General features: G+C 39.0%; 1 protein-coding gene across 1 annotated transcript in view; it reads left to right on the top strand.

The window, feature by feature from the left end:
* XPO4 (exportin 4) overlaps nt 1-25,498 on the top strand; it is a 76,306-nt gene that overhangs the window by 2,627 nt on the left and 48,181 nt on the right. Inside the window, exons 2-4 of the mRNA XM_066313048.1 lie at nt 17,856-17,961; nt 21,526-21,667; nt 21,907-22,045. Of these exons, the coding sequence (XP_066169145.1) occupies nt 17,856-17,961; nt 21,526-21,667; nt 21,907-22,045 (387 nt within the window). The remainder of the gene's footprint in view (nt 1-17,855; nt 17,962-21,525; nt 21,668-21,906; nt 22,046-25,498) is intronic.

Below are 25,498 nucleotides of genomic sequence, written 5' to 3'. Positions count from 1 at the left end.
CTTGTGCCAGTCTGTTGCAGCTGAGACAGTGGCAATCCTTGCAAAATACAGATGGCTAGGGATGCATCAAAGGTGTTTCAGCATTTCAAAACACAGAGCAGGGAGTGGTGGTGGTTTACTTGATATTTGTCTTGATTTCAAATTGAAATATTGAGCCTTGAGGAGAATAATGGCGTGCTAATAAAAAAACCTGAATGTGTTTAATTAACTTTCCTTAAGGATAAGCATGGATTACTGTGAGCTCTCTAAATCTTTGATAAGTATTTTCATCATTTTTTTTCATTGCTTTGGGTTAGTTGAGTTTGCCTTTGGAAAATTACTTTTTAGATATCAGATAAAGTATGCCCAAGTCCTGATCTCTTAAATTGCTAATCTTTATGGACCTTACAAACCATGATGTGCCATGTTTGAAAACTGGAAACATTCAATCTTTTCTCTCACCAAGCTCTTCTACAGCTGCATGGAAATGCTTTTCCTTTGTTACCAGTAATGCCTTTCAACAGGTTCTAGGTAGCTCACATTCAAAAGGCTTAATTTGAGAAGGGGTTGGAATTTGGTATAAATTGATGAATTGTTATAAAAGAGGAAAGTTATGTTGTCATTAGCTCCAAATACGGCTTTGAAGGCTGGTGCTGTGACTATTTTCTTTAATGTGTGTAAAAGTATTTGCTGTATAAAAATTTGGTACGTAATTCCTTTCTAGTAAAGCTGCATGGTGTTTACCTGAAGTAAGACCCCTATTAGTGCTTTCCTGTGAAGTGACTCCATGCCACAGGCTGGTATCCACCTTTGGCCTGTGTGACTGTAGCTTGGTGAAGACCATACACCATCATCTGTATGAACTGAATTAATTTACTCCTCCTCCATTTCCTACTGGTTTGGTGTCCTCTGACCATGTATCACCTATCTATTATGTTCTGTTTAGCTCAGATAGTAATTATTGCCAGATATAATTAGTATTAGATAAGCACTGTTCTAATAGCTGTCTTCATGGATTAGAGAAGACACTGGTTATATTATTAAGGAAAAAAAAAAGTAAATTTCATCCCAGAAGTGAGAGGATGAAGTAGGAAATATGCCTAACACTGTCTGGTTATTGCTGAGAGTTAATTAAAGCAGGTTGAAATTTTCTAGCATGTGATATTCTCTGACACCTAAATATAAATTCACAGGTTATTGCTTGTCCACCCCACCTCCCTCCAGAAAGAGGTGCTCCGTTCTTACCTGCAGCTCCGCTTTCTCCCTTGTGACCCTGTGCAGAAGATATTAATATTGCTGAGATGACATAGGAATTAAACAAGGGAATGGATTTCTGTCAGGTTAGCAAGATGTATTGGCTATCTGTGCAGCCATTTAGGTTGCAGAGGTAGCACAGAGGCACTGAAATTAGAGTGTTGGACACGTACAGAGCTGGTCTGCCCCTGCTAGTGGTGTGTTGTCAGGTTGGCTCAAGTGTATAATACACCTTCACTGTACAATTAACTTGTTAACTCAGACTCTCCTGGTATTAGAAATGCCAGATTTCACTTAGAGCTGCACACTGAATAGAGAAGAGATTACAAGTTTCAGAAGGGTGCATTCCAACTGGAGAGAAGACAAAAAAAAAAAAAAAATCACAGTAAGTGTGATTGGTGAAGGCAGTGGAGGAGACTGTGTAGAGGGAGGCTATGGGATCTCCCATCAGTGGAGATTTTTAATACTTGACTGGACAAGTCCCTGAACAACCTGATCTAACTTTGAAACGAGTTCTTTCTTGTGCAGGGGATTGAGCAAATTAGGTCCAGAGGTCCGTGTTAGGCTATTCATGTGGTGTGGCTCTTAGAAAGTTCAAAGAACATTTGAGCAAAGGCTTTTGCAGAAGAATCCCATTATTTATTTAAAAGTTTGTAAATGTTCTGCTTTGACTGTGGTCTGTTTCAAAGTGTGGGTATTGTGTGTGGGGAGGGAGGGTAATGTGGATTCTCACATCACCACCTTCTCAGGGTACCACCTGGTGATGTGTACTGCTATTCTGAGGGTGATTTCAGGCTCGAGTTGGGTATTCTGATAGTAGTCCTACAAACTTCACCTTCAGATGTTCGAATAAGCTTACAGAATAAGAGCATATGGGAGCACATTAGTAAGACCAGATTGTTTTTATCATCAACCATGACAGTTTGTATGGTTGGCTCTTTTTGACCTACCTTTCTTGGAAATCAGGCCTGTTGTGGTAAGTGCATGAAATTGTCAAGAAATAAGCCCCCTTCCCTTCTAACTAGATCTCAGAGGTCAGAGGGGCTGGATGCAGATAGGCTTAATTTCTTATTTATAACCAGTTAGGCACTAAAGTCTGATCACATTGAATAAGAACTTCCATGGTTGTGGAGTCATGAATACTCTGTTTTGTTGAAGCAGCAGATTATAGTTCTTGTTAGATTGCTGATAACTGCACTAGACCTACAAAGTATAAGTGCATAGCTCTGTGTACAAGTGCTCCCAGGTAAGTTCCAATGCAACCAGAGACACAAATCTTACCACAGAGTTGTCCCTGCTTTGGGGAGAGGAGCAAGCCTATCCACTTCTCTGTAGAGTGGGGTTGCATTCTTGTCCTTCCATAGTGGAGGATTTCAAATATCAATTTTATACTTCTTGGACAAATGGATGAATAACTGTGGTTAAAAATCTTTGGCTGCCTGTTGCTGCCATCATAGGGGTGGGGACACATCTGTTTTCTTGTTTTCATATTGGTGGGTGTGGTTTTTAATATCTAAACAAGGGGTTAATGAGGTTTGCCTCATCTGAGGTAAACCTTGGTTACCTTCCTCAAGCCAAGCTACCTGTCTTGTGGCTAAAAAAAGACAGCACAGACCTGTGGTACTCCTGTGTGCTCCCCCACACGGCTGAGGCAGCAGTGGTGGCCATCAGACCTTCACCAGCTCTTTACTCCCATCATCGTCTCCCCAGAGGAGCAGATCTAAACCAAGGCTTGTTGTGCACAGTGAAGGGGCAGTGAGGCTGAGGGCTGGCACAGAGATGTGGGTGCTCTGCTGCTCTTCACTGTGACCACACTGGGCTGTGGGGCCTCTGCTTCAGCCCAGGCACCATTCTGTACTAAGCCTTGCTCAAGCCCAGGTGCAAGATGAACAAGTGGCCTGGCTTGTGGATTTGCTCAATCAGCTTCATCAATTCTCCAGTGTCTCACATCTTGACATAACCAGCCAGTCTGTTCTCCACAAAGGCCATGGCAATCCTTAGTCCGCAAGGAAGTTCAGTTTCTTGTTGCAATATGTCTTCATTGCAAGGCAATTTTTCAGACTGTGAAGCAGGCTCATAGTAATGTTGAATGGGAAAGATGGACTAGCTCTGCTTTTGTTATGGCAGATTGCCTGTTGGAAGAAATCAGACAAATGAATCATTCCAGTGCTAGAAGATTTGTTCAAGTCCTCCAAGTCATCACCCATAAAACAAGCAGGATGTGTGCTATATTATGGGTAGAATAGACAAAACTTCTGCTCTGATGGTTTTTTCCAGTGGCCACCTCAAGCTGCTGATTTAGAGAGGTCTGAAAAATAAGGAGGATCCACTAGTGGACACTTAACGTTATTTGAATTAGAAATTTCAAAAGCTTGAGATGTTATCATTGTTTTTCTCTCATAGATGTGTCCAGTTCTTTTTGGAATGTTTTTTTCTCTTTTAGTTTTTTAATATATTATTTAGTATATGTATGTATATATATTACGCTCTTGTCAGAATGTAATGGGGTTTACGAGTGTTTTTGGAAAAAAAACCTGTATGGTTGTTTGAGTGAAGGCAACTGTTTGATAATTTAATTAACTCTCAAGTTATGAGAAATAACTGTAAAATGTTTTGATTTTTCTTCTACAGTATCCTTTGTGGTTTTTATAATTCTCTATCATATTGCATCTTCCAGTCATCTCTCAGCTAAATTGAAGGGTTCTGCCATTTCTTCATAGGGGCTGTTCCGCCATACATCAAATCATCCCTCTGTAATTTTTTAGATTTATCATACTGTTTTTGAATGAACTGACCAGAATTCTGTGATGTAGGTACTTGAGGATTTTAGATGGTTGTAAGCTTTTTATATTCTTCTGTATTCCTTTCCTAATAGTACTTAACATTGTACTTTTCTTTATTGCTTCAGAGCAGCAAGGTGGTGTTTTCAGAGAACCATACCCGAGCTGTCCAGATCATTTTACAGTACCGAGTAACTTAAGAGTCTGTCATATATATGTATAGTTTTTTCTTCTTTTGCTTAAGAGCTTATATAGTTGGTGCATTTTACAGGCACACAGTTCAGATTACAGCCTGGGGGATAAGTACATGCAGTGTGCACCGTGCTAGTGAAACTCCTATCTGGGAGCCGAGAACAAATGTGCATGGAGCTTATCTGTACTAAAGTGAAGAGTTGAGATTGGAGAAGTGAGAACTGATAGATTCTGATATCTTTGAAAAGTAAACAGCATGTTTGATGAGATTAAAATCTAGTGAAATGGGATTATGCGTGCTTAGGGTTTACTTCTCCTGACTGTTTCACAGAGGGAGTATTTGTCTTTTTGAATATGTTTCACACCCATTTGACGAGTCATCATTGCACTGGCATATTTCTATATTTTGTTCTGAGTAATCGATATAAGTACTGTGTACTTGCTTCTACATTCATCTGCTGGGGAGCTTCGTTAGTTCATAACTCCATCTGGATTATTCTTCTTCAGGTACTCCCTACTGCTGTTTTCCCTTTAACCTGCTTCCTGAGAGTCTTATCGTTGTTATGTTAATCTGTGTTCATCAGTTAATTAACAGCTTTCCCTATGGAGAGGTGGAAGAAATCCTCTTGATTATTAAGTTGAGCTGATCCTGTCACAAGCAGATAAGTAAAATAATTTCTTTTCATCAGTTTCTGACAGTGTTTTGATTCTAAAAACTCTGTCTGAATTAGGTGTACATAAAATCTCTGCAATTTTGATGTGTAGTGGGGTGTATGAGTGACATAAACCCACATATGTGCTGGGAGATGTGGTGTACAAGGGAAGTGTCAGATCTGAGCTCTAGGAGACATTGATCCTTTGGACTTTGAAGTTCAAAAACATCTTGTTGAACAGGGAGTAGTTGTTACATAGGGATTTTAGGGAATGAAGAAAAACTGACAGGAGGATATACTTTAAATAGTCCCACTTCTTCCTCTTTTCCTGTCTCCCAAAAAGAAAAACTCTAAACTTTCCTACTTCAGAGACATAACAATAAGTGGCTGCTCTACAGTGCTGTCTTTGGCTCTGCCAAAAGACAGGATAATAGTGCACCCACCTGAGTGGTTACATAATGAACTACCAGATTGGATAGTGAATTCAGGGGGAAAGAGTCTTTTAATTAAAGTAATTTTCACTGTGTTCCACTAAAGACAATTCTGCCTTGACTGAGATGAGAAAGTTTGCCTATGCTCCTGGAAGAAATTTGGTCAAATGATGTTAAACCACTTTGGAAGTAGCATATATAATTCTCTTTCTTTTCAAATCAAGGCTGATTTCTTTTTTTAATGGAAAAATACATTTAAAGTTATTTAAGTTAATGTAGGAGCAAGTGAATAGTTGTTTTTGCTGTTGTTACTTTGTAAGTCAAAGAAGTTGGTTTAGTGGTGCCTACTAAATTCAAAATTTACAAAACTACAAATGTGAATCTGGAGAAGGGCTAAAGGTATATCATGATTTTTGCTGAAATTATGAGTTTCACTCTGTCTTGCTCAGGCCAGCTGTGTTAAGTGCAGCTGTGCAAAATGCTAGAGGCACAGCTGTGGTAGTGTTGAAAATCTGCCTTATGCCAGGGTCTCTTGAAGGCTTTGTATAATTAATCTGTGGCTGTGAAATCAATGAAGTGCAGAAAGGTGTTTTGCCATGGAATTTTAAAGTTTATGATGGCATTCCCTGGGATTTCAAAAGCCTTGGATAGCGTGAAGAACATCTGCAGTCCCAGGCTTGTAAGTGTGACATAGGCTATATTTTCACAGGAGCGTAAACCAGCCTAACACCGAGTGGCAGAGGAAAAGCATTACTTGTCTTTTTGCTGGATTGATTATCTGCTAGGTTAGTGACCTGGGCTGGCTGTCAGAAGGACTTGCCAGTTGCCAAAGCTAGCACAGGATAATAGTGTGTGTCTAGGAGCAGAGAGGAATTAACATGGCTGGAAGGAATGGAAGATCTCCAAGCACCACAGCCTCGGAGTTCTGGAGAGGCAGCCCCTCTTCCTTACTGTCAACTTGGACTAGGATCCTGTCGTAATGATGGAAAATAATACTAGATTTTTCACAAATGTGTTTTGAAATCTGTTAATTTGAAGAGCTGCAGAAAAGGTATGTGGTATTGCATTGGAGTGAGTGGTATGTTCCTCAACTCTTTAAGTTTTTCGGAAATGGGGAATCTGATAGTTTTTGAGACACAGGGAAGTGATTGAGCTATGTTGTATCACTTCTTCAGGCTGCTTTGAAAGGACCTCGAGTTTGACTCTTTCACATCACAAGTCAATATCCTGGCTGCATAGGTTTTTGCTCCAGCAGTGTGTGAAAGAGGGCAGGGACAGTTTGCAGAATTCAAAAAATGTGTTGCAGCATCATTAACATGGAGTGTAAAAATCCAGTAGCTGTGTGTACTCCAGAGGCTGGTGCATTGACCTGTGCCACAGAGCGTCTGGGGCTCTGGGACTTAAGCATTGGTTTGCGCAAAGATCAGTAGTGCAATTGGATGACAACCAACACTCAGTTATACTTTCTTTATTACTGTGAAACAATGTTCCAACTATCGTTAATTGTGGCATTAGTGATGGTGTGCAAACAGTATCAGAGCTAATAAGCAGCAGAAACAAATGTACCGGCGCAAACCCCTCTGGCTCCTTGATGAGTTACAGCAGAACCTGTGTCTTGTCGCAGCACAAGAAAAGTCATATCTCTGTGCACTGCCTGTCTGGGGACAGGTGGAAGGTATCCAAGCTGGTGATGTGGGATTAAGTGTCAGTCCTCTCTGGTCTAGCATCTACATGTGTCACTTCTCTCCACTGGGCAAGCAGCAAAGGCTCTTCTTTTGATTATTTCGTTTGGTTCTGCAAGGAAGTGGTCTTCAGGGTTATGTTATGAACTTCCCGAAAACTGATCTGCCGCAGCTTGGTCTTGTATTTGGTGGTCATGGCATTCATTTGGTCCCTTAAGTCAGCTGCTTTTCTTGCCATGGCTTCACACAGTCACTGTTGGTGCTGGCAGACCCTGCCTGCTCTGGGTTTCACCTTACAACTCAGTTGGTTTCCTCTTATGAGGAACCCTCATCTAAGAGACATTTGTCACTGATAGATTTCAGGAGGACATCTCCACAGCATCTCTGTGTATGTGTGTGTACCGGAACTGGAAATCCCCACGTGGGAACCTGTGTCTGTGTTGCACAGGACTGCAGCCCTATGGGGGGAGAAGGAATATGTTCCCCCTGTGCAGCTAGCTTCTGACTTGATACTGGGTACCTTAAAGTTGAATTGTGTGTTGTTGAGGCTGTGGCTGAAAAGCATTACCTTAACCTTCAGTGATCTTAAGTACAAAGAGAGCTCTGCATTTTTTCTGCATCAGCATTTTGTTTTGCTTTTTGTTTTTCATCAAGGTCTTAACTGTTCACATTTAGTTTAGCTTTTTCATCTCTTGGGCCACCAGCTTTTACTGTTTATTTTGCTAATAATGTTGCTGCTGTTTGACTTCTCTTTGAACCATAGTCTTGGTAGCTTCCCAGATGGCTACATCTTGTCTTGTTATTGAGGAAATGTGCAAATTAGTTTACAAAACAGGCACACTCCTCTCTGGTGAGGAGAGTATGAATAGTGCTTTCCTCACCTGTCAACAACAGCCACCAAAGCCCAAGCACAAAAACAAATGTGCTTCTTCCTGAGAGAATTAGGGAGGGTAAGCTGCAAACCCTTTATTTTGTGAGGTTTTCTTAAGTGGGATTTGGAACAGATGTTGGATAGCTTCAGGATAATGAATTGTTTAGTGGGGAATATATAAATATTAAATTCTAATATCAAGGGAAATGACAGTATTGTTTCTGGAGCTAGTCTCCTGTTCATTTTACAGGAATATTCCCCCTAATAGTGCTGAGACTAAAATATATGATTATGACCACATTTCTTCATGATAATTTTTCAGTGGGGCGTGAGTATGTGGAGCCCTGTGACTGTTCAGAACTTGACACTTGGCTAATCTGTGCAGGTTTCTTAGGGTGAACTCAACACACACTTTAATGGAGTCCTGAAAATTGCATCTTCTAAATGAAATCCCAAAATATTTCTATATGGAATTAAACCCCCCCAACTTTGTAATGAAAACTCATGTTTAGAAGAGGTTTTCTCAAAATATGAGTCATGTGTCTGCTCTCCTATATGTCAGAGGATGAATACAGACATGTGTAGCTTATTCAGTATCGTGGTTCAGGCTGTATTTCCAAGGGCGGAACAAAGTGATGAAACAAGGTAAAAGTAGCAGATATCTTACTGTCTCAATTATATACCATTCTAGATGGATTTCTGCTGTTTCCCAGTATGGGCAAACTGGGGGAGGATCTTTTTTGAGGTGTGTTCAGTGAAAGTTCATAATCTTTCCTGGGTTTGAGTGAAAGATTTTATTCTCTTCACAAAATTAATTTCAGTTTCACAATTTCTCTTGGCTTTCTTCTTTTCCAGTTAATGCAGGTTATGCACTTTCTTCCCTGGCCTCTATTCTGCTCCTCTTTTTTGCTAAACCTTGACCTCTTGTTTGTACTTTGTATCTGTCTGTATCTTACCTGTTTTCTTACATGATTCAGATATTGTACTTCTTGTGTGTTTGACTTGTGTCTGTAATTTTTCATTAATTCCCTAACAGTTAAAAGTCATTAATAAAGGTAGGCCTTTTAGGCCGTGCCATTTTGAAAGTACAATAAACCAAAGGAGTTTTCCACATCAAATTTAGATAAACTGTAAAAACTTCCTTATCTTGCTTTTAATCAACTCTTCCTAAACAACTATTAGAGCACAAAATGGTTTTGACATTTTAACAAGATTGATGGTGGAGGAAGTGCTGAAGTCTGAATTTTGGCAGGGGAACTGGCTGCCCTGTGTGCCTGCCTTTCTTCATTAGCTTGGTGGGAGGAAATGCCTTTTAGATAGGAGTCAAAGCTTAAAACATTCAGAAATCAAAATTTATCACTGTCTCAGTTTAAATATTTCATGTAGTGATGGCTTTTTGACTTGATGTCTGTAATGTTCCACTGCACGTGCTTACTGTAGAAGTCTATACATGCAAGGAAAAGTAATGCCACCCTTACAGCAGTGGGTGGTTATAGCTGTTCTTTCAGCAGGTATAATTTGAAATTGGACAATAGGAAAAAATAGGTAGTATAAGATCTATTTCACACACAATATGAAACTTTATTTGCTGAAGGAGAGCAGATGCTGACTGTTTTTGATGTATAGTCAGCCTGATAAATGGGTCATATATTATGTACATATCAAGTTATAAACTTTGGAAAATGAGTATTGCCAATACGAGAATTATTACGATATCCTGTCTAGTAGAACCATTATGATCTCTCTACTTTCTTTACTTCAAACTTAGTACTGAAATTCACTGTCACTATTCTGGCACATTTTTTTTAAGTGGTGTCTGTGCTGTCTTATAGGCACAGAAGTGAGCAATACAGAGGTGAGCTACTTGAATCTTATGATCAAATTGCAATCAAGATTTCAGAAGTTGTGGATAGGCTAGGATCCTATCTCTTGCTGGAGAACCAGGACCTGTCATGGGGATAGTCCACCCTGCAATGAGGTTTGTGGTGTGTATTGATGCTGAGACTCCTTTCCACCTATTACCTGTGTATCTTCCATGCCTCCTTGTGGGGAAAGAGAGAAGCAGCTTGGTGGGAGCTGAGGGAGAAGTTTTGTTCATTTCCACCAACTCTTCTTTTTTTTGCTTCAGGAAAAGGAGGCCAAGCTCACTCCAGCTCTAGGAGATGGACTCAGAGGATCATGGTGTTGCCAAATTGGCTATCTCTCAGAATTTAAGGCCAGCCACCAGCAGCCCTGTGATACCTTAGGAGTAGCTAGAATGCATGGGGGATTGTTTTCTGCTAAATCTCCTGTCTCTTAATAGGAAGATTATGCCTTTACACAATGAAAGGAAACAGGAGGGCAGGACTTGAAGATAGTGTGAGTGCAGTTGTTACAAGGGCACTTTGACTTTTTGTATCCTTCAGTAATGTATTTTTAGGGTTCCTGTGCTACTATAGTAGTGATGTGCCATTTTTACTGAAGTCAAAGTGAGTTGATTTTATTTAACGTTAAATGCTTTGAAAAAGTTTGGATTTGGAACAATGGGGTTTTCTGTAACTGTTTTGTGTAGTTATGATGTTTTTCTTATCTTTGTCCTTCTTTTACATAGTGAGTCACACTTTCTGTATTGATGGAGCTTTCTCGGGCATACGTGGATTGAGTTCTTGTTTCTTTGTTGGATCTTACAGACTTCAAGGGACCATGTGGGTTTTCCCACTGCCATCAGTCAATCAGATGTTTTAGAAAAGTTATTTTGCCAAACAGAACTGCAGGTCAGACCGCATTTGTGCTTTGAAATGTTAGAACAGTAGCCTCATGTCAGCATTCATCTTCTCACTGTCCACAGCCAGACTACTGTAGGCTAAATACCCATTATCAGATATTTCTCAGATTTAGCTGGGTTGTGTACATAAATGAAGGGTAATTTCAGTGGAGAGCCTGTAATAGTCTATATTTGTGGATCAGATTGTTAGCAGAGAAGTAAAAGTTCAGTAGTGTTCGTTGCTTGCCTTGGAGAGAAGTCTTATCTCAGAAAATGTTTTGTTATTAATGGTAATGCTTTACGTTGGCTCCTTAGTGAATTGACATATATATATATAGTATCTTATACAAGAACATGACTAAACTGAGATTAGCTCTTATTACAAACCACAATTTGTCTCCTGTTTTTTACTTGCGAAAGACTTAATAATGTATTCCAGCTTCAAAATACAAAGCAAAAGTTCATAAGAAAAAAATTGTCTTTTTTCCCCTATTGTTAGGTTTCTGCATGAAAGCAAGATGTGAGTGAGTAGGTGTGTAGGAGGTAATTCTTCCAGCAGTCACACATTTGTTCCAAATATATGCTGAAAAATACTGGGCATTCTGGGGTTTAAGTAATTCAAATTGTAATTACTTTTGTTTTTTTCTTTTTTTAATCAAAGGGAGTTTTTGTTCAGAAAGTCTTAAATCTCCACCATGTTGTCTCTAGTGCAGGTCTGTTTGGAAGTTTTTTGTTGCATCTTTCTTATCAATCTTTACGAATAATCTTGAGGATCTTTTGAATTGGAGGATGAGCTACTGCTGTAATTTAAATGATTGTTCAAAATACTAAGTGTAAAGGAAGTCATTGGACTGTAATTTGAGATGTCTTTTGTGCTTAGCTGAGTTTTCTGTAGTAGCTATTACTCAAAGCTAGGCAGTCATGTCGTGACAGATCTGACTGGGACAGCAGAAACTGCTTTTGATACCAGTTGTCTGAATTCCTTCTGGCCTTGTGCCCAAGGCTGGAACATCTGATCTACTTGAAAAGCAGTTGCAGAGCTGAGCATCTTCATCTAGTCTGAATTGTTAGCTTGTGGCATCTGCTTCATGAGAGGACAAGACATCCTTGCATCATTAGGTATCAGTGTCTGCAAGAGAAGTAGAGTGAAAATCTAAGAACAAGTGGGGCTAATTGTCCAGTTCTGTGCCTCACCCCTATATTTAATCTCTTTGATTAGCTACTTTAATAAGACAAGTGACAGTTTTAGAGTGTGCTGTGATATATTGTAGGACAAAATATTTGAAACACTTGAAAAGTGTTACTGCTAAAACTGGAATGGAAACTTGTTATGGCTTGACTCCACAGAAGTCAGGTAATTCAGTCTTGGGGCATGCTGCTTGATATGACTTTGGTAGAGTTAAACTTGGAAATCTGCTTACTCTGAGAGTGATTCTTTTGTATAAATTGCTTATACAGCAGAACTCTTTTGGGGAGTAATTATTTGAAAGTATTTTTGTTATTTAAGGTACAGATATCTATTTTTAGTGGGTTTTGGTCATCTTAGTAGAAGAGCACTAATTTAAAATTGAATGACTTTTTGATTATTTCATTATGTTGCAGCTGTAACAATTGCTTACATGGGTGGAGTAATATATTTAGCTCTCTTAAACGCAGTATGTGCCCTTGTGTTATTTCTCCCTTTTTTTCCTCTTTCTCCTTCTATTTTTGCCTGTACTCCTCAGCTATGTTATCACCATCACATGGTGTTCCCCTGCATGTGCTTCTCAAGTTCACTTATGATCTTTCTCCTTTGCATATGCCTCACGATTCCTTGGCTTCCCTGCCTGCTGGGACATGTTGGCAAGCCATCTGGGCTTCCTTTATTCCCTGCTTCTCTGAGCGTGTCTTGCCTGATGGTGGCTGTCAGCAAAGTCCAGACCCAGCAGTGCCGTTGCCATCTGTGGTGGCTTTTGCTTATCCTTGTATATTGATAGAGATCTGTTTCCTAAGCTCTTCCCTGTTGGGTTTCTAGGCTCTCCGCAGCACAGAGTCTAGACACCATTCTGAAGGGCAGGATTGTCTTGGGTTTTCATCAGCCAAGAGTGACCCACAGACCAGAGTTTGGGAACAGTTTTATTGTACCTTTTGACTGCAAGGAAGGGATAATTCCCCTACATACTGGGAAGCTCAGTTTGGAGAGTTTGTGATGAATTTTATGAAGTCACTCTTCAGTAGAATTATCATCTTCATTTCTGCCGTTGTCAAGTTTGTAATGTATTTCTATTGCAGACATAAACATTGCCTTTGGCAAGAGGGGCTCCTACTTGGCTTTAGTACTAGCAGGTACAAGCAATTTTATCCTTTTTTTCTTTTCTTTTTTTTTTTTTTTTTAACCAAGAAAATTCTCTTAGTAGGCATGTTTGCCTTTCCATAATCCTGCTAGTGTTTAGGCTGCCCTGTTCATAGGGGACCTTTTTTGTAGGTGGGAATACTGTGGGTGTCAGCTTAAAACACTCCAGTGTACTCTCTCTGTGTTCTCCCAAGCAGTGAAGTCTGGAGGAGTGCGTGACTGTTCTTTGTGACATGCTAATTTGCAGATTTCCCCCAGTGTAATTGTAGGAAGATGCTGACTTTGGTTGTATTCAGTGCTGTCTTGCCATAGCAAAAGTGAAACATCAAAATTTGTCTTAGCAAGTTTTTTCCCTGCAAGGAATGAATGCTACTCACCCCATCATCCTTAGTTATGTGTATATTTGATCATGGCCAGGATTTTTCTTAGCAAAATTATAATGCAGAAGTACTAATACAAGCTGGTCAGCTAAATATTATTATTAATATAAATAATGGAGTAGATTTTTATTAAATAATGTTGTCACTTGAATGGTAGAAGTTGTTAGTTTTAAGATACTATCAGTGTCTTAAATAAGCAATAAGTAATATTCTCTGGAATCCACATTGATATTAGAAGAAACTACTAAACAATCAACTTCAACAAGGTGTTGAGGGTATTGAAGAGGTCAAGATTCATAATCAGAAGCCAATTCAGTGGTTTTTTTTTTATTGGCCTTGTAAGAAGATAGAAATTTTTTACAGTGAGGGTGGTGAAGAACTGGCACAGGTTGCCCAGAGAAGTTGTAGGTGCCCCATGCCTGGAAATGTTCAAGCCAAACTGGATGTGGCTCTGAGCATCCTGGTTGTGTGGAAGGTGAAAGTGTCTCTGCCTGTGGTAGGTTGGATTAGATGGCCTTTAAAGGTCCCCTCCAACTATTACGTGATTCTTCAATTATATTCTGTGGTCTAAAACCATTAGGAAAATAATATAACTTCTAACATATGATCAAAAAAAGTTGTATTTTGTATATCTGTGATAATTTACATGAAACTGCCTGAAAAGACTCACTTGGGAAGGTGGAATTTGATGCATTTATTTTTTTAAAGCAAAGGGTGTTTTCAGATAAGAGAAGCTAAAAAAACAGACTTCAAATGTGGATGTGGTGTTACTTCTTCAGCCAGTTAAGAGAAAAATACATGGTGACTTCAACTTTAGTTTTAATGAATATTTTGTGTTTGCAACCTGTTTGCTTTCTTTGTATCTATTTGTATCTGTTGTTTGTATCCATTACTTTAACTTCTTGGCACTTTCCATCCTGGCAAGTCAGTCATAATTATATTCTATTTTTAAAAGGTATGTTACTGAGGTAGGAAGTGCTTTTATAAAGCAGATGTTTCTGAATACGTATGTGTAGGTTCAGTTCCTCTGTATACATCTAACTACTCCTGTTGAAAATTAAAGAAAATCCCAAAGCCCTTATTCTCTACACATGTACACCAACAGATGTTTCCTGGTTGTATGTGTACTTTCCATGACAGTTGGTCTCCAATCTTCTGCAGTTACTTTACTTTCCTAGAAGTTGTCCAGGCTTTCAGATAAGTTTAGTGGTCCTGCAAGTGTTAGCGCTAGTCTGTTTCAGTGATTCTAGACTTGTCTTTTTTCAGTTTCCCAGCTGTATCCAGACAGCTTTGGTAGTTAAAAAGGTTGTAATTTTGTTTATAATACTATGTCATATAGGAAGTCTCTTCTTACGGGGCAGTAGCTTGTTATGCTAAAATCAGAAAGATGATCATTGTTCTGGAGAAGTTTTTATAGGTAACTTGCAGGATGAAAGAGAGAACAGATGGTTAGAGGTAATCTCAGACAGTACAGAAAGGAAAGTGATATAGCTGCAAATGGTTTCAATATGCCAAAAGAACTTGCTCTTTACCTTGCTGTGGTTTAATTCCTTGTAAGTTGGATAGTAGGGCAGAGTTTGAAGGAGACAATTAGAAAGAACACAGTGAATGGGCATGTGTGCTCTAGGGGACCTTCCAAACATGATGAATACGTTGGGTATGTTTCTAACCCTATTGTGCCAAGAAGGTGCTGGGCAGCAGGGTACAGGGCTCTTGAGCTCCCTAAGCCAGTATTCTTATAATGTGAAATTTGCACAGAATGTGTATATAGTGGCTTTTTCTTTGAAGCAAAACCAGCTGGACTTACTTTCATTGTACAGATAAATATTGTCTGAACGCAGTGAAGGCAGTAGATTGTGAGCTTTAAGCTCCCTCTGGTGGCTTTACAGTACGGTTCAAACCTTAACTGTTGCACTTGTCTGCTCTGGACAGTTCTGAGAGTCAAAGTTTGTAATGTGTTATTAAGTTATTGTAATTTTAAAAATTAATACAGGAATATGGTGTACCATATGCCTTTCCAAGGTGTCAAAGGTCTTCTATAACTGGACTACAGAGAAGTAGAAGAGCTAATACAATATAAAGCAAGAGGTCTACTTTCTAGTTGTTAAAAGCATAAAGGAGATATTTCCCATAAAACTTCTCTGTTGTTTTTTCTGGTGCTGCCATAGTTTGCAGCTGATATCACTGAAATGCTCTTAAGGATAACAAAACAGTGAAAATAGGTAGCATCTCTGTAAACTTAAATATAATGTGTTAATGCAAAATTGGTTTTGGATCAAGTAGCCCTGTATTGGCCTTCTTGCTCTAAGGATGTGAATGTAAATGACTCTGTACTTGCAAAAAGTTATGCTTTGTTACACCCGAAGGATTCATTCTATCATGGCTATAATTGGTGATGCTTCATGAGACTGCAGGGCTGTGAGCTGCAAGGTCAGTAGTGTTGAAAGGGAAATGTCACTCCACTCCTTTTCTCCCCATCATTGCTCTGGCTCTGGTCTGGCTTTTTGATACTTATTAGGGTGACAAATGTTCACTCCCCTTGCCCATGGATTTCCCCTCTATCCTCTTTTCTTTTGTGGACTAGTTGATGGACAGTATCATGCAAAGAGGTAACAAGACCATGCAGGTGAGACCAAGAAAGGAGTAGGACCTCTCCTTTTGGTAACAGGAAGTTTCTAAAATCAGTCACTTGTCTCAAGAAATTTTGTTCTTAATTCTCGTGAAATATTGTTGGGCAGAGCTGCATGTTTATTGAGACTTAAAATTATTCCCAGGCATTGCACAGCAACAGAGGCTGTAGATTAAATGCATGTTAAATGATAACTGGTGCTGGGAAAAAAGCAGCCTGTCACCATCCAATATGTCCCTAAACCAAAGCTGGTTTAGGCTTTTGTATTGGGTTGTGGTGAACCAGACTGGAGAACTGATCCAGATAAAAACATCTTGGATGATTTTGGTAATCACTTTCCCACTCCGGTTCTTTGTGCATTTGCACAAATTCTTGCCCATACAATGGGAGGAGGGAAAAGTGGGAACTGCCTTTTTTTCAATTGATTTGGTTTATTTGCCATAGCTCTGACTGAAGTGTGTATTAAGCTGTTGTTGTGTAGGTCATTCCTGCATGTTTGATAACCCGCTCCAAACATTCTTCTGACGTTCTGGTTCTGTTGCAGTGAATGTAGCTAGCGTCCGTGTAGAGGAGGACAGTCCTTCACACTGCAGAAAACGTGAACAGCTCTTCCCAATAGGAACAGCTCCTGCTGCATGCAGGAGACTTGAGGGTACATCACAGAAATGTCTGTTAAATCAGATTTCTTGTGGTTTATGTACTGGAAAATATTTCACTTATGTTAAAAGCATTGGTCTTGATGCTAAGGTCTTGATGCTTTTATTCCCGAAGCGTTGGATATAAATCATGACTGAAAGATAGGTGGCACACATGTTCTTCTCAGACTGCTAGGGACAGGGCTGGAATGTGCAGTTTGGAAGCTCAGCTGAAGTTCAATGACCTGCACTGTCACCTTGATCCTGCTCTGCAGTTTGGATGTGATCTTCCTACATGTGTGCATGCTTCTTTCCTCAAAGGTTAGAATCAGTGTTGCTTACCCTGTTTGTGGTATCAACCCCTGCAAGAGTATCTCATGCCGTGTGTGTGTTCAGATAAATCCCCAGTAGCAGAAGTCAGAGAATATTAGTGGCAGAAGTGGAGAGCAGCGTGGTGCTGTGAGTTGCTGATACTTTCTGCATGGTTCTTTTTACCTTGTAGGGTGGTGGGGGGTATTTGGGTTGCTTGGTGAGGTGAGGCTGCAGTGCAGTGTTCCATAGGTACCTCACAGGGGTTCAGGTTATTGCATGGTTTCATGCTTTGCCTCTAGTTCATTTTCAGGTAGGAGCAACCTTGGAGCTGGCTTTCAACAGGAGAGCAGCAGATGTTACCTGAGCAGCCAAGGTGCCCAGGATATAATGGGATGGGTGTATATAGGTATGGGTGTAAGCTGAGGAATCACCACAGTACTCCCCAATGGGCTTACTTGCCTCTTCAATCACACCCTCAGGATGTCAAATTTAATATTAAACACTAGAGGGTAGTATGTTCCTGGTAATACTTTATTTTAGAACATATCTTAAATCCCTTGAATTTATTACACAGCTAAATATTTTAAAACAAATGTAGAACTAAAGAAAAAATAGTGCTTTGCTTCCAGGACTGTGAGCATGCTTATCAGCTTTTAGTGATGAGCAGTGGTATTTTTGGTCTGAATAGAAAAAGGATTGGTTTGAATTTATATCTGACTTCTAACTTTCTTCAGAAACATCATTAGGAAACTATACTTTAAGTTATTCACTCTCTGCCTCATATCTTGATATTCACACCTGTGTGCATGCAATGTAAATACAGAGTGGTGTATTAGAAGAGATAATGCCTGAGAGCAAGCAATTTTGCCAAGAGATACTTGGTTTTGGTGTTTAACAAAACAAACATTTATAAGTTCATGACATTGTTTTTAGTATGCTTTTGAGCTTTAGTATGCTTCAATAGTTGTTTTTTTTCTTTCAGGCACCACCTTCCATGGTCAACAATGAACAACGCCAACATGCTGAGCACATATTCTTATCATTTAGAAAATCAAAATCACCATTTGCTGTTTGCAAACATATTTTGGGTAAGTTTCAATAAATGAAGTTAGGCGTGCACATTCTTTTATAACTGGAACTGTGCTGTTCTTTTGCAGCTGGGACTGTGACCATTAGCTTTGATTTTAATGAAAGGTACTTTTTGATGGAGAGTGAAGCCTATTACTGTCCTTCGTTTTATTTCTCTCAGTTTCAAAGCTGTAAGGTGTAACATCGTGTAGCTAAGTTTCTGAACTGATTTAATATATTTCCTCTGCAACATGGTTATTATAATACGGTCTAATCTGTGCAGCTTGTGCAGCTGTCAGTAGTGTGGTTACTTGGCTTTGTGCTTGCTTCCAAATAAATCAGCTAACGATGCAATTTTATGCACTTCTACCAGATTTTGCATGGGTGCTGAAATGAGTGTTTATTTCCTGTTGAACAACTTAGTTGCTGTTTACAGCCCAGCTGGACGAAAAGAGGAAAAAGCTAGAAAAGTTTCTGTCTACCTGGTAGAAGGAAGACAGTATTGATTTGAAATTTTGTGTGGTTATACCTGTGGAGAAAGGAAAGAGGCAGATACCACCCTTCATCAGAAATTTCTTTGATTTTAATGGACATGCTCTAAATGGGGTTGTGTAGCAAGTTATAAAAGATAAATGTTTTTACAGGTGCTATAGAGACTTATTAGAGTTTGGCAGCTAAATCAAAAAATTCCAGGAGCAGTAAAGATGTGAGATTGCTGCTTGGCCCTGTGGTGTTGACCAGATGTGAGTGCTGGGGACAGGTTAGGGGGAATTTCAGTGAAAGCTGACTCTGAGACCTGAGGGGGGAAGCCTCAAAGTTTACACAGAAGAACACATGCCAAAACCACAAAAATCAACTTTTCTTTTTAAAGAATTTACCAGAATGAACAGAGAAATATTGGAATTATGTTGAAAATATTTGGTTTGTACTTAATTCATTCTGCAGTAATTTTTAACAGTTATTTCTAAATTTACTGGATTGGAGACTTACATTTCATGCATATAATGATGCCAGTATTGCAGACCTACTCCTATATTATACTGTGATACGTAGACTAGCATGTGCTTCCTTTCCTACATCCACTCTGCAAACAAGATTTTTCTCTACAAATGAGTTTCTTCTGGGTTTAGTGTATTATAGTAGAATGTCATCTGTTTGGAAGACTGCAATCACACTTTCTGCTTGATGGGTCAGCAAAATAGATGCTTCTTGTTTTCACAGTGATTTTTAGAGAAAATTAAGTGGGCAAAAACATCCTTAAGTAACTTTGCAGTCAATTTGGATCTAAGTGATACATTCAGCATAAATCAGAAATCAATAATGAAATTTAATGAAATCCTAAATGTGGCTGGCTGCAAGGAATATGATGCTGATTTTAATACCTTTTGGATGTCTAGAAATATTACTTCCTTAAACTTTCATATGTGGTTCATATGCTACCACTGTTGAGAAGCTGGCATGTTTCCACCTGGGGCAGGTTTTTCGTGGGAATGTAGGCAGTTAGGATACTGAGACTTTTTCAAAACTGTGCTTCCTCAGTAAGTATCTGTAGAGTCTGGACAGAAAGAAACAGGTAGTTAAGGTTTGGAAGATGAGGAAGAGGTAGGGATTGTGATATCAGGAACTAGGGAAGGGAAACAAGCTGTTCATTATGAAGAATAAAAGGGTTGAAGTTTACTGAAGGGATGTGTGCAGCAGGGATGGTCTGGAACCAGAGGACCAAGTAGATGGCTTTAAGAAGAAGCAGGAAAAAAAATGGTCAAGGCAGGAACAGGAGTGGAGGTAGAGATATAATAAGGATGTCATTTGTGGAAAGAAGAGTGTGTGAATAACACAGGCGGAAAAATGGAGAAGGTGAGCATTTGGAAAAAGGGAGCAGCCACTACTATGTTGTTCTTTAGAAACCTGGAGTTGAACCCAGGAAGCGCAAGGCTCTGCATTCTGCTGTAAGCTTATAGCTGTTTAGTGCACTGGCAAAGCTTGTCCATCCTTTCTTTAGTGAGTTCCTGTGATGCTCTGGCTGATTAGAGGCTTAGGCTGGGGCTGCAGCTCTGTGCTGTCAGCAGTGGCAGTTGTGCGGCTGCGGGACTCGGCACAAAAGGGAAACTCTGTCCTTTTTTAATTACATTATCTTTTTTTGGTGTATGTGTGTTTGAGCTTTGCACAGTTAGAAAAGCTGAATACCCATGGTAACAAGTGCCAGAATTAAAATTCCCTAATGCAGGAATAATTCAGTTTGTTTTTATGTGTGTTAGACATACACATTAGTCTTTTACTTAAGCAGTTACTTAGCTTTCCAAATTAAGCTAAGTAGATTTAAATGTGGTTTATTTTGATTTAAGCATGTTTACCTGTGTGGATTTAGATTTGGACCCTGATTAAATTGCTTTAAAATATTTTAGCATATTGGCTGCTATCTTTGATATAGAACTTGCATATAAAGGAAATGTATATAATAAATTTATGTGGATGTAATTGGGGGAAGAAAGTTTGTTTTGTAGTAATTTAAAGCCCTTAATCTCATGACTGAGGTTTTTTCCAAACAAACACAGTTTTTCTAGTCCTGGCAGGTCAACCACTATAAATCAAACTCTACTTCTTGTTTGTGAATGTTATTTCATCATTTCATATTTTATGCTTTTGCCACCCTGTGGCTGCACCCTTTCTGAAAGTTCTTTCTGCAGAACTCAGAATGTTTTGAAACTAGCTTCTGAGATATTACCTGCTCCTTCCAAGTTAAAAATTTTAAAAGCAAAGGAACAACAACAAAAATATCTCTGTAGCTTTCTAGCATCATAGAAATTATATTACTGTTCTGGCGTTTCTCTTTAAATTGTAGTCACCCAAACTGTTTAGGTGTAGTCACCAAACTGTTTCTCTACTTTTTAGTCACCCAAACTGTTATCTTTCTCTAATATACTTTTATACTTTCCTTAGTGCATCCGTATACGTAATAATGCCATAGTCAGATAATAATGGCAAATGATTCCTACACTGTGGTCAGAAACTACATTTTGATTATCTCAGAATAAATTTGGAAACTTGAATGTGATGCAGAACACTTTAAATACAGCATGGTGTAAAATTTTTGCTTGGATAATTAAGCACAAATGTTATCTTTAAGTGTAAGTGGATTTGCTTCTTTTTTATTACCCATGAAATACATGTACTTTTATGCACTATTGGTTTCAAAGGCAAGCACAGAAATATCCAACTTTGACATGTCTGTAAGGTTAATCACTTTTATTAATTAATGTATTGAAACTAGATCTGTCATCTTGTTTATTTTATTCCTCTGTTGCATTAGCATTCTCATTCCTTCTTATTCCTGGTTCTTTGAACCAGCCTCCTAGTGCAGACAACTTTGCTCCTAGGTCATTGACTTGAATAATACTGGACAATTTGATAATTGTGTTCTTGATTATTTCTCCACCTTTTGAGATGTAATTTCCTTCTCTGTTTTCATAGCATCGGTATTCTGTGTAATAATAAAATGATAGTAAATTGCTTTTCTTTTTGTTGGAAACACATTCAAGCTGAATACGTCTTCTAATACTGAAGTTGCCTTTGTTTTTTCCCCACAGAAACTAGTAAAGTGGACTATGTCCTTTTTCAAGCTGCTACAGCGATAATGGAAGCAGTTGTAAGAGAATGGATTCTCTTGGAAAAAGCTAGCATTGAGTCGCTGCGAACATTCCTTCTAACCTATGTCTTACAAAGGCCTAAGTAAGTATAGAAGACGCACCTCTGAACGTGTAGGATTCTGCATAAAGTCCGGGTTATCATTTTCCCTGGGTAGCAGTGCAAGATCGTTTTAAGAATAATTTGTCTTCTAGTCTTAACTTCTGTCAGCTTTCCCTTACAAATTCACACAAAGTATTTGAAAAAGAAATGTGTTTAAAATTTTATTGCGCCTTGATGTCCAGAATTACCTTGCAAATACATTTGTGCAATGTTGTTTGCAGCCTTCAAAAGTACGTTCGGGAGCAGATTTTATTAGCAGTAGCGGTGATAGTGAAACGGGGATCATTAGACAAATCAATCGACTGCAAAAGCATTTTTCATGAAGTCAGCCAGCTGATCAGCAGCGGTAACCCCACTGTGGTAAGTACTTCCTATTTTTCTTCAAAGGTTAAGCAATCTGTATCAGCAGCTTATGGTATATACTTAGTGGCTATAAAATATTTTATACGTTGCTTATCCAATTAGTCATTAAGTTGATAACTCTTCACTCATTTATCAAATCGGTGATTTTTTAATGTTTTGGGGCTAGGGGTAGTATGTGTAGTTCTTTGGTATGCAAGGAGACCATATTTTTAAGGAATGTTTTTCTGAATAGCTGCTTTAAGTATCCTAGTTGTGGGTTGGTGGTTTGTTTTGGGGTTTTTTTGGTGTGGTTTTTTTTAAATTATTATTTGTTTGTTTTCTTTTTTCCTCTGGTTTTCTTTAATGTAATAGTAAGATCTAAAACCCATTTTCCATTAGCTGAGAGGTTCATTGCACACTGTTCCCCTTCCATCTGTGCAATGCTGCACTCTGCTGCGGCTCAGCTGTCAAAATAGACTGTGAGCAGGAGATAGGCCTCTGCTATTCTTTGGGAGACAAGTAGGTGGAGAGAAAGGGGTGTGAGGAAGTAAAACATGGAATGGAAATACAAAACTTGATTTAATGTCATACTACTAGGGGTAAGTGTTACCTTCGATACTGAGCTCAAAGTGGAAACAAGGTGTCCAATATCTATCTATGCATTTAGTGAAATTCCGTTTGCTATGCCAGGGGATAAGTTTAGAATAGGTCATAATAGAGGCATGTAACTAGAGCTTAAAGAGAGGTGATTTTTTTCTCCTACCAAATGAAAATCAAAGAGTATATAGATTCCATGCTGAAACTTTAACTGAAGCTTTTCTCAAAGAGAAAACCTTGAGAGGAAGCCTTGAGAGAACTGGCTCATGACACTGCTGAGTGTTTAGAGCAGCAGTTGTACTAGATAGATGGGAGTGGCAAAAGTTTAACTGAAAATTCAATCAAAGTGTACTAGAAGTAATCCAGCTCATGTCATGGTCCTAAAAATAGTATGTCACCTCTGAGCAACAAGTAATATTGCTTCAGGGTATGGAAATTCCAGTCTTGTAAAACCTAATTTCACAGTTATTTACCTTAAGGAAACCATTTTAGCCTTTTGATTCTGCATAATTGGGATTGAAATGGGTATTTTGTTAAGAAGAACTGAGTTAATGCCTTTTTCTACGAAACATAGTCTGGTTATTAAAACAGAGTTACAGCTGAGGTTTTCAAGTTTTATGCATGACACTGTGTATGTTCATGTAATTTGTAGGATGTTAACATAAAGATACAAAAGTGGTGTAAATAGAAACGTGGCCTTTGAACTAAGTAATGCGTAGTTCAGCTTGTGCGGTTGTATTCTGTGCATGCACTGTCCACAGACACACTGCACTGACTACAGCATACAGCACGCTAAGACTGCCTGCTCCAAGCATATCATCCTGGGCATGCTGCAGGGCAGAGCACGTTGCAGAGGAGCTCTGGCTGGGGGAAGCGGTACTCTTCTCCAAGTTCAGCTCACTGCCAAATTGACCTCAGTTTTTCATTTCTCTTTATTTCATTTTCCGTTTATTTCCCCCTCTTCACAAGTATTAATTTCTCCATGGTTTTTCCTCAAGTTTTAAGAATGGTATTGAAATTGTGTAGGATACATAATGATGCTTTCTATTCTGGTGTGCTAATAAGACTTATTAGCCGCCAAAAAAAAAAAAAAAAAAAAGATGCTGCTGAAATGTCTTTTCTGTATGGCATTCTGTATGGTTGTTAGTCTTTGGCAAACTGCTTATAAGCACATGCTCCCATGTATGTGTGACACTTTATATTACAAACCACTTTTCATTCATGAAAATGTTCTTGTAATCTTCTGAGACTTAGCTGCAAGAGAGACTCTGGTACTGGCACCCAGGACTGGCATGTGCAATAATAAGCAGTAATAAAATGGTGTTTTAGCATGGTACCTGCCAGAAGTGCTTTCCGAAGGGAGTTAGGGCATGCCTCTTATATATTTATATAACTTTGAAAGGTTGTATGGAACAATTAACTAAAATAATAAATAATTAGTTGTATTATCTTTTCAAATATAGCTGGGTGGTTTTGTTTCTTTACTACTGTCCCTGTAGCATACCATATTTTGGTATGCTACAGGGACATACCTTTGGGACCCCAGTGGTGCAGTTGCCTTACTGCTGTGAGGAGTTTCAGCTAAGGGTGCTTCAGGGTGTTTTGTGAAGCCCACATGCTGAAGGGAGTGGTGCTTACAAGATCCAAGATGTGCTGTCAGGACAGTGCCATGCATTGTCACAGATGTTTCTGGAGGTTCATTTATATTAGTTAGTTGTAAATATAGGCCTCCATTCAAATCAGGGAAGAGGCTAGGATGTAGGTATTGAAAGACATCAGCAGGTGTTTTCTAGTCCTCTGTGCTTCCCTGTGGAAGGAATCATTCCACTTTTTTGACCATCTTTTGATGTACCCATTTGTGTTGTCCTGCCTGAGGTTCTCTATACATGAAGTCAGCAGCAGGTCACTTCATATTTAAATATGTTTAAAGCTCTCAAACAAGAGCTATCAGCAGCTCTTAGCTGCTGATAATTGGTTAGAGCAAGGTACTAATAACACCAAGTTTGTGGATTGGATCCCCATATGGACCATTCACTTAAGAGTTGGACATGATTCTTGTGGATCTCTTCCAACTCAGAGTATTCTGAGGTAATGGCTTTCTACAGCAGTTTGTAATTGAGGGAAAGTTCATTTTAAAAAAGCAAAGCATTCTCTTGTCTACTCTTGCTTACTTTACCCTCCCTGTTAGCTGTGAAGCTTCTTGATAGATCTTTACCTTACAAGAATCACATAGGTACTTAACCTTTTCCACTCCCTGGAGCTCTCCACCCAGTTTCTGTCAGATGTCTGTACTAACTTTGTGATCATCAGACAGTCCTGCTATATGAAATCTTTGGGACTTTTGAGTAATATCTTGTCGGGATCACAACTTGATAGTTGGGGTAATAAGGAGGGCAGTGAATGTAGATGGTAGCGTCTGTTGTGTGTGTCCTTTGGAGGATTAGTAATGATGTGCTTAATAACTCAATTTCTCAAGTATTTGTTAAAAAGATCTTCACAGAAGTCTAGGACTTGAAGGTATGTAGTGGCAAATTGATATGTGAGCAAGACTGATGGATGAACTGTTGAGAATGAAAAAATGAGGTTGGAAGGAAGATAAGGAGAGGAATTGCAATGGGAGTAATAAAATGGCTTTAGTATTGAGTAATCTTTTAATAGTGGAACACAGTGTACGTGTTAAGGAAATAACAGGACACTAAGGAGAGTTAATACTTCAGGGATGGGAAGGATGTATGGTTAGAGCCAGGTTTAGAACTGGAGTATTGGCTTCTGCTGCTGGTTCTCTGCCATTTGGTGCTTTATGAAACTCACAGAAGAAACCTTGTCTGAGAAGGAAAAGCAAACTTTTAGTCTGGCTGCCTATTTATTTATAAC

This window comes from Sylvia atricapilla, chromosome 2, assembly GCF_009819655.1.
Source record: "Sylvia atricapilla isolate bSylAtr1 chromosome 2, bSylAtr1.pri, whole genome shotgun sequence".
In the NCBI taxonomy this organism is placed as follows: domain Eukaryota; kingdom Metazoa; phylum Chordata; class Aves; order Passeriformes; family Sylviidae; genus Sylvia; species Sylvia atricapilla.
Note: the sequence above shows the minus strand (reverse complement) of the source record. Positions and strands in the feature narration are given on the sequence as shown.